An 8,632-nucleotide genomic window follows, 5' to 3' on the forward strand; every position below is an offset into this window, starting at 1 on the left:
AATAAATAACAAATATAAGAACTTTAGTGCTAAGAAGTTTCCCTGCCAAATTCTAATTCTATCTTAATAGTTAATAGGACTAACAAAATTGTCACAATTTATTTTCTGTCACACAAGACTTACAGATCTACTACTACTAATAAGGGAATTTAACAATTGTAGTATTCAAGTTACCATTGATATTAATGGAATGGAATAATTATTATTTGGAAAGGAATAAAAAAATGAGCATAACTAGCTAAGCCAACCATATTGGCATCTTGAAATGGGAATTTTTTTTGTCAGAAAAAAGAGATTTTTGTCTACACCTTACAATACCCATTTCCTGTTAAATCATTGTGGCAACTTGGAATTTGAATGGCATTATTATCAATATTATTTTAACATTTCAAAGTAAGTGTTAATCAGATACTTAACAAAATCAGATGGATATTAAGGTAACATTTTCCTATAACTTAACTAAATACTTTAACAAGCAAACATATATAATTGTGGGAAGAAAATGAAGCCAAATAAATATTAGTTTCTAACTTTCTCCACTCTCATGGAGAGTTGATAGAGTCCAAAAAATTAACAATCATGTAAATGAAAGATAGGCTTAGAACTCAGAAGACATCTCTGTACAACATTGACACTATCATTGGCATCACTGATTCTCATTCTACCCTCCTCTTCTCAGACATGGTTGGTGTGTTATGTGTATCATACTAGTCTTCAATGGCCACATTGAATGAAAAAGTGAAAAGAAAAAAATGCTTCATTATCAGAATGGAATATATGATCAGATTCTCTTCTTAGATGCAGGCAAAATTTTCTTACAGGGCATTAGCTTGGACATATATATGGAATGTTTCTTGTTACCGGAGCGAGTACAACCGGAATTGTACCTTGTCGTGTGGTTCTCAATCCTGTCCCTGTCCCTCCATTCTCGCCGGCACAATGCCTTCGGAATTCCCTGCCTTTTCGCCATTGGATGGACCGCAACTAACAGACTCGATTTCCATGCTGGCAGTGCGGCTCTTTCTATTCCTTCGATCCTGGAAGGACGATTATATCAATCAGTTGTGTAGTTTAAGTCTAGTGTTTTCGAGTCTTTCGACAAGCATCGAGTCAAGAAGACTAAGGATCTATGATCAACTCAATAGATAAACTTTGGTAAGAATGCATATAGGATAAAGATTTTGAGAAAATGTTGTAAGAGATTCAAGAGCAAGGAATCCTAAAACAAAACTTAACTTAGAAGACAAGTTATAGAATGCAAACCTCTCGAAATGGATATTCATCGGCTTCAAGCATCCTTACAACTTGACTCATTTTAGGCCTTTTATCCGCATCAGGATCGACGCACCTCAGCGCAACAAGAAGGGCACGCTTCAAAGCGCGTGTTGTTGGTTTAACCTCAAGTCTCGAGTCAACTACTTCCTCGGCCCTCCTTGTTCCCACCATCATCTTGAGCCATTCAACCAGATTAACCTGTCATGACAATAGATTTAAGTCCATCAGCTACATGAAGAGTAACAATAACTTGAAAGAATAGAGAAATGGATTAGATACCTCATTAGGCGGCCGAGCATAGTCTACAGGGTCCCTTCCGGTAACTGCTTCCAGCAGGAGGACACTGAAGCTGTAAATGTCGCTCTTCTCATTTAAGAGGCCACTATTAGCATATTCTGGTGCCACATAACTGTAATACACAATAGGAGTAAGTGTTCAAAAGTGTTCAAATCCTTTAAATAACACAAAAGGAAAGGCGTGACGAAATGTACTGCATACCCAAATGTTCCCATAACTCTAGTTGTTATGTGACTTTCTCCTGAATCCAATAGTTTGGCCAGACCGAAATCAGAAACCTTTGCGTTGAACTCGTCATCGATCAATATATTGCTAGACTTTATATCCCGGTGAACAACTTTCGGTTCAATTGCTTCATGTAAGTAAGCAAGCCTGCCAAGAATCAATTGTCTCATGTTAAAACTCAACTGTAGTATTCTAAATTTAAGATAAAAGTAGGTATGTGTTAAACTTACGCTTTGGCTGTGCCGAGCACAACTTTGATGCGTGCCTCCCAAGTTAGTGTCCCCTGTTCCATGGAGCCATGCAGCCATTGCTCTAAGTTACCATTATTCACATATTCATACACTAGCAGCCTGAATATCGATCGTCACGACAGAGAAAGAAACACAATTAAGCTAAAATGCTATTGCTATGTACTTAAAATGAATTGCTTGGCTAAAAATAAGTACCTGTTAACACCCTCTACGCAATATCCAAGCAGGCGCACGAGATGTTTATGTCTAACATGGCCTATCGCCTCGACTTCAACCCTGAATTCTTTCTCTGCTTGTCCCCTATTTTCAGTCACAAAAGAACAACCACCAAGCTTTGATAACTAGATCGAAAGAATCAAGAAAGGTTGGAAGGAAGCAAATCAACTACACTATAAACTAGAAGTATCCTTACAAATTGTTAAGAAGCTTCTTTACTGCCACCTCGCTTCCATTGATCAATCTGCCCCTATAAACAACCCCATAGCCACCCTCACCGATAACATTCTCTTGCGAGAAACGATTGGTTGCTAGTTGAAGATCTCTGAGTGTAAACCAGTGGCCCCACCCGAGATGAGAAAATTCCGGCAACCCAACTAAAGGAGAGGCAGTCACCATCCCTCCTCCATATGACAACATAGATTGCTTCTTACCATTCCCGGAACTTCCTTCTTCCCCGGACATCGAACTAAATCCTCTCTCGTGGTGATAGCTTGAACTGCACTGACTAATATTATCATGATCACTGGATTTGCTCATGGCCAAATGAACTGTTATCTTCTCTGAACTCTTATCATTTGCCTTGTCATGAACTGAAACAGACACATTTTCCGGCTCCACATAAGAACTCTGCACCCCAACCTTATCAACCCTGATATCTTTCGACACATTCGGTATCTTGGATTGAGAGTACTTGTCAACAGATCTCCTAGACTTTCTCCGAAACATCACCCATATAGACAATACACCAAGAATCAGCACTATAAAGGCACTGACTCCGATCCCAATCAAAACCCATCGTTTCAAACCGAAAAAAGATGTCTTCTTCGACAATTCGACATTCAAAGAACTATTCGATGACATAGTTGGTAGCTACAAAGTGATCAATTTCTCCCTCCAAGCTCCTCCAGCTGGTAGAATTAAGGCATTCCCACCTGAATGTAAGAACCTAGTTAAGTATTCCCTTTACACAATGCTTCTAAACACAAATGAAAAAGCTGAACATTCTAATTTGCAGCCAACATATCAGCTCTTGCAATTGCAACAATCTCACACAAAAAATTCCCAAAATCAACATGTCAACTAATCACTCATTGAAGCTTTATCATGATATAAAGATAATGCTAGACTCCAAATTTTCAATAAGATAACTTTCAAGATCTTAGATTATCAAGGATTACTAAGGCACACAGCAAAAACAATCCAATTCATTGAAGGAAAAGTGTATGGGATTCATTTAGGCCAAAACCTAAAACAACACTCAAAGCATTGAACAATAAAAAAGGCACACACTGTAAAATTCACAATTTAATGGAAAAGTAAAAGCACCTATATTGATCATCATTCCCATAAACAAATTCCAATTGAAAAGAAAAGAGAACTAGCAAAGCATCACTTATGATCCAAGTAAACAAAAGATAAAGAAGAATGTGAATTATCCATTAAATTTATGTATAGTAAAACAAAGGTGGCTCAGAAGAACAAAAGCATTTACCAGCCTCCTATATCTTCCTACCTTGAGAACCCCACTGAAGGAAGCAAAAACAAAGAGGCTTAGCCTCAATGATCCACAGAGAGAGAAGCACAATAATAAACCCTACTACAACAAATTCCAGATGCTGCAAAAAGAAGATGCAGTGGTACATACAAGTGGTCCTAATAGAAAACCAAAAGAACTCAAAGGGTAAGAGAAGTTAATGAAAAAAACACAAATTGGAGAGGAATGCCAGACAAAAATCTAATTTTGATGGTGAAGATTTGGAAGGAGGGTTAGAATTGGAAGATTATAGAGAAGAAAAAAGGAAAAAGGTGGCAAAATGGTTGGTGGGGTGTTGTTGTTGTGGTTGAGGTGCAAGGAAGGGCTTATAGGACCTTAACTAGCTGGAAAGGAAGCTTGGTTTGCAGTGGAGGAAACCACAGAAAAGAGAGAGAGAGAGAGAGAGAGAGAGAGAGAGAGAGAGAGAGTAGTAAAGGAAAAGCAAGAATATATGAAAAATAAAAGAAAAAAAATGAACAGGAGCGGTTTCTATGGTTTTGGTCTAAGAAAAACAAAATATATTGTAATGAATGATGAATATGAGCAACAACACAACATCAAAAGTAAAGTGAGAGAGAGAGAGAGAGAGAGAGAGAGAGAGAGAGAGAGAGAGGTCAACCTGAATCAAAGAAAGGAGAATGCAAAGTCTCTCATCAAATCTAGAGCTTCAATACATGTGTTGTCTACTTAGTACTAAGCGAAAACATGTAAAAATCTTAAATACACCAAAATCTTAGAAACATTACATCATGCCATCATCCTTTGCTAACTGGTAAGTGCTAAACTGCTACCTATTTTTTTTTATGTCAATTTTTTCTTCTTTTTTTTTTTTCAATTTTATACATGCCAAAATTTCAATTGGGGTGTTTTGTTTTACATTAAAAGAAAAAAAAAACAAAATTGGAGTTTTTAATTTTATTTTATGCAGGACTGAGACACCATATTCTAAAGGGAAAATATTTTTTCTTTTTTTTTTGTGAAATTCTAATTCTGTATGATGGTAGCACTGCAGCTTTATAGCAGGCTATGTGGAGCACCTAATTTGGAACATTTGGTGTTAAAAATGAAAAGACAAATTGCATTTATTCAAATTGGAAAATGTATATTTCTACTTTTTATTTTTTGAAATTCTAAACATAAATCATGGAAAATTGGTGTTGAAAGTTTATTGTAATTTAAACTTCTATTGTGACCTAATTGTAATTATTTATAAATCATTAATGGCTTAATTTCATCCGTTAATGCTAATGTTTGATGGACGCAGTAGATTAAAGATTATAACACATATAAAAATGGTCCTCTCTCTGCCTCAACACACACGACGTTTTACAGTTTTCACTTACTGAAAAGAGCGTGAAACTGCCATCCTGATGAACGTCTTAAGGAAAGGAAGAGGAGAAAAACCAGTGTTGGAGATCAACTCTACTGTAACCAAAACTCAACAAAATCAATCTTAAAATTCAACTCTACCGTCAGGACTTATTATGGCAACCAATTCAGGTATGAAAATCATAACTTTTAAGATTCTAATTAATGCTTCCGCTAAAATAAGTTTACAATTGGGTATCTAATTTAATTGAAAGAATATATGTATTCCTTTTACTTGTTATTAGTGTCAATTTTCTTAAGATTAATATATTGGATTCAAATGTTTCTAAAAATTGTTTTAGAGTGATTATAGTGTAAATTTTATTTTTTTCACATTTTTAAATTTACAAATATCTTCATAAATCACAATTTTTAAATTGAGAAATTCTTAGAGATCAATAATTTTTAGTATTTTTTATCATCATTTGATCAGTACAAAGCCACAAACACTAAATTATCTTTAACAAGTAAATTTTATTAATTTTTGTATACAAATTCTAAAAAATATGAGTGTAAATTGTATTGATTCATGTATATAAAATTCTAGTAAATACAGGTGTAAACTATATGCTTCTTGTATGTAAAATTTCTATAAATATGGGTATAAATTATTATTGGCAAAAAATAATAATATTTACTGATCATGTAACATTGTTCTTTTAAATTAGGATTACAATATTTTAATAAATTGCTGATTAAAAAAATTATTCAATATAAATTACTCACAATAATCGTATAAATATAACATTATTATTATTATTATTATTATTATTATTATTATTATTATTATTATTATTATTAAGGTGAGTGATTAGAGAGAAATTAATTGACAATTTTGTTTGGTTAGAATATAATTTTATTAGTTTTATTTTGTAATTGCAAACTGTATTATTATATATATGATGATGATCCATTGTAGGATATTTGGAATTAATTAAATGGATAATATCATCATAATAAGGTAGCATTATTACATGTGCGTGTATATATAATATAAATAAATGTAAGATTATTTGTTGTGGATCGATATCTAAAATTAAATGATATTTTAGGATAAGAACTATGAATTGATTACAAATTCATATCCTAAATTTTTTTTGGAAAATAGAATCCTAATTTCAGTAAAAGATCTTCTTAATAAATATTTATAGAATACTATATAGAAATTTTTTGAAAACTTTAATTTAGAATGTAAGTTTGATACAAGGGTGTTTATGGGTCGGGTAAAATCGGATTTGATGTGATCTAGACCCAACCCAAAATATATACCGGGTCTATTTGTTAGATTCGAACTCGGTCCCAAACCCGATGAAACCTACACACTTTCGGGCTACGATTATACCGGATAAAAACCGGGTGAAAATCGGGCTGTTAACATTACCTTCTTGTAAGCTAGCAAGTGAAAATATCTAAATTTTCAAGACTCTAATCATTATTTGACATCGTAAAATTCACTTAGAAAAATATAACAAGAACCAACCATTTTCTAAAATTAAAAAATAAGCACAATCAATATTAATATTGTCTAATAACACCAAATATTAAGGTTTACAATATTTAAATTCCACATAAGAATAGTTATCATCTATCACTAATAACACAAAAATTAATTGTGTATGATAACCAGATCACTGGGTCGAATTTAGGTGACCCGAGCTATGGTTCGGACCCAATCCGAAATAATAATCGATCTATTTTTAAGATCATTATCCAACTCTAAACCTAATAAAATTACACCAAATTAACTCCTAAAAAATTTGGACCGGACCAAATCTTCAAACCGAATGGGGCCATCAACACCCGTATAGCCATGTAAAAGAGAGATATAACAAGCTTTACATGAAGTTTAAAAGGTATATTAATTAAAACATATTACTTTTTCAACATTTTTTTTATGTTTTTACAAAATATTCAGTAGTGTTTGATTTGTTGAATCGTACGGTAACTTTTTTACCATATTTTCTTGAGGGAAAAAAATTAGATATACCCAACAATTGCAAATCTTGGGAGAGAAAAACTATACTTATTATTGGGAAGAAAACTAAAATAATATTATCAACCCACTAAATGAGAAAAAAAAAGGACAAATAATAATCAAAGTAAATGGGAAAATATAATTAATTTTTATAAAGGGGAAAAGTTGAAACTTTTTTATTTTTTATAAGTAGTTCATCAAAATTATTTTTAAAGATAACTTTTTAAATATGTAATGTCTTTGTTTGATAAATTAAACTAAAAATTATTTTTAATAAATACAAGCAATAAAAATTATATTTAATAAAATAAATTTTAAAATTTAAAATAATCATAATAGACATAAATTGAGAGAGTTTTATTCGTGAATAAAATTTGACATTAATAATTAATTAATAAAAAATCATAATATTTATTATAATATAAAATTATATTAGATTTTTTTTTATTTAAAAAATATTTCTTTAGATATTTCTAGAACACTCTAATTTTCAAAATTACAAACGTTAATGCATAATATACTCTAAAAAAATTTACTAACTCAGGCCTATATGATTTTTATTTAAAAAAAAAAAGAGAGGAAACAAAAAATATATTGCTAGATTACTATATATCCACTCTTCCTATGGATAATGTGATGTCTTGTGTTTGACTATATACCCAGTATTTTAATTTTAATTCCAACGGTTCTGAGGGGTAATGTCGTCATTACAGTTTGAATAAACCTAATCTCCATGCACCCCAAAGGATTAGGCTTCTATTAACAAATGTGCCTTTAGCCTTTTCATAGTATCAATTATTATAATTTTAGGGCCCAGAAAAAGCCACCAATGAAGGAAAAAAATAAAAAAGAGACTTTGATTTGAAGCATATTATGTACACTTTTTATCTTCTTTTATTTTATTTTATTTTCATTGAAGTATGCCCTAGACAAAACCATTGCAACTTTTTTCTTCTCTTTTATAATTATTATTTACTATTGGAGTTTATTATTATTTCTTAATTGTCCATTATTACAAGAATGTAGGCATTTTAGACATCATAGTCTAAAATTTTTATTTCTATGGTGTTTTTTTTTTTAAATCCACATTTGTGAGATCCTATATGGCTCAAACTTTGAATGAAGTGATTAAGACTTCACTTCAAAGAGACTCTATATAATATTTTTAATTTAGCATTGTAAAAGTATGTGGCAAACAAAAAAGCAACACAAAAGAAATATAACATTCTAATTACTCTATACAATTTCATAAAGATTTCATTGATTATTTCTAATTAATATTAGGTTTAATTATTGTGTTATTCCCTATAGTTTCACTAAATTTTTAATTAGGTCTTTATATTTTTTCTTTTTAATTGAGTACCTCAACTGCTTTTAATTTTATAATTAGGTCATTTTCTTATAAAAAATGTTAAAATTAATAGAATAGTTCTTCTAAAATACATGCAGTTAAAGATATAATTAGATTTTTAATTATGAATACTTTTG

General features: G+C 31.5%; 1 protein-coding gene across 6 annotated transcripts; it reads right to left on the bottom strand.

Annotated features, from left to right (window-relative positions):
* Positions 1–489: 489 nt before the first annotated feature.
* LOC112764604 (probable receptor-like protein kinase At2g42960) lies at positions 490–4,554 on the bottom strand. 6 transcript variants are annotated; one of them, XR_011874863.1, is made up of 9 exons: positions 4,421–4,554; positions 2,461–3,199; positions 2,244–2,348; positions 2,028–2,147; positions 1,774–1,944; positions 1,555–1,684; positions 1,264–1,473; positions 820–1,037; positions 490–712 (listed from the first exon to the last, which is right to left on the bottom strand). XR_011874863.1 is itself a non-coding variant. In XM_025810285.3 (9 exons), the coding sequence occupies exons 2-8, from the start codon at positions 3,126–3,128 to the stop codon at positions 903–905; spliced, it is 1,539 nt and encodes a 512-aa protein (XP_025666070.1). In that variant the 5' UTR covers positions 3,129–3,199; positions 3,781–4,353; the 3' UTR covers positions 490–712; positions 888–902. The 6 variants fall into 6 exon arrangements, 3 of the variants coding, with proteins under 3 accessions (XP_025666070.1, XP_072078303.1, XP_025666068.1); XR_003183257.3 differs by having other exon boundaries at positions 3,781–4,462; XR_011874862.1 differs by lacking the exon at positions 4,421–4,554 and adding an exon at positions 3,760–4,414.
* Positions 4,555–8,632: the final 4,078 nt, after the last annotated feature.

Source organism: Arachis hypogaea, chromosome 17 (genome assembly GCF_003086295.3).
Source record: "Arachis hypogaea cultivar Tifrunner chromosome 17, arahy.Tifrunner.gnm2.J5K5, whole genome shotgun sequence".
NCBI classification, from domain to species: domain Eukaryota; kingdom Viridiplantae; phylum Streptophyta; class Magnoliopsida; order Fabales; family Fabaceae; genus Arachis; species Arachis hypogaea.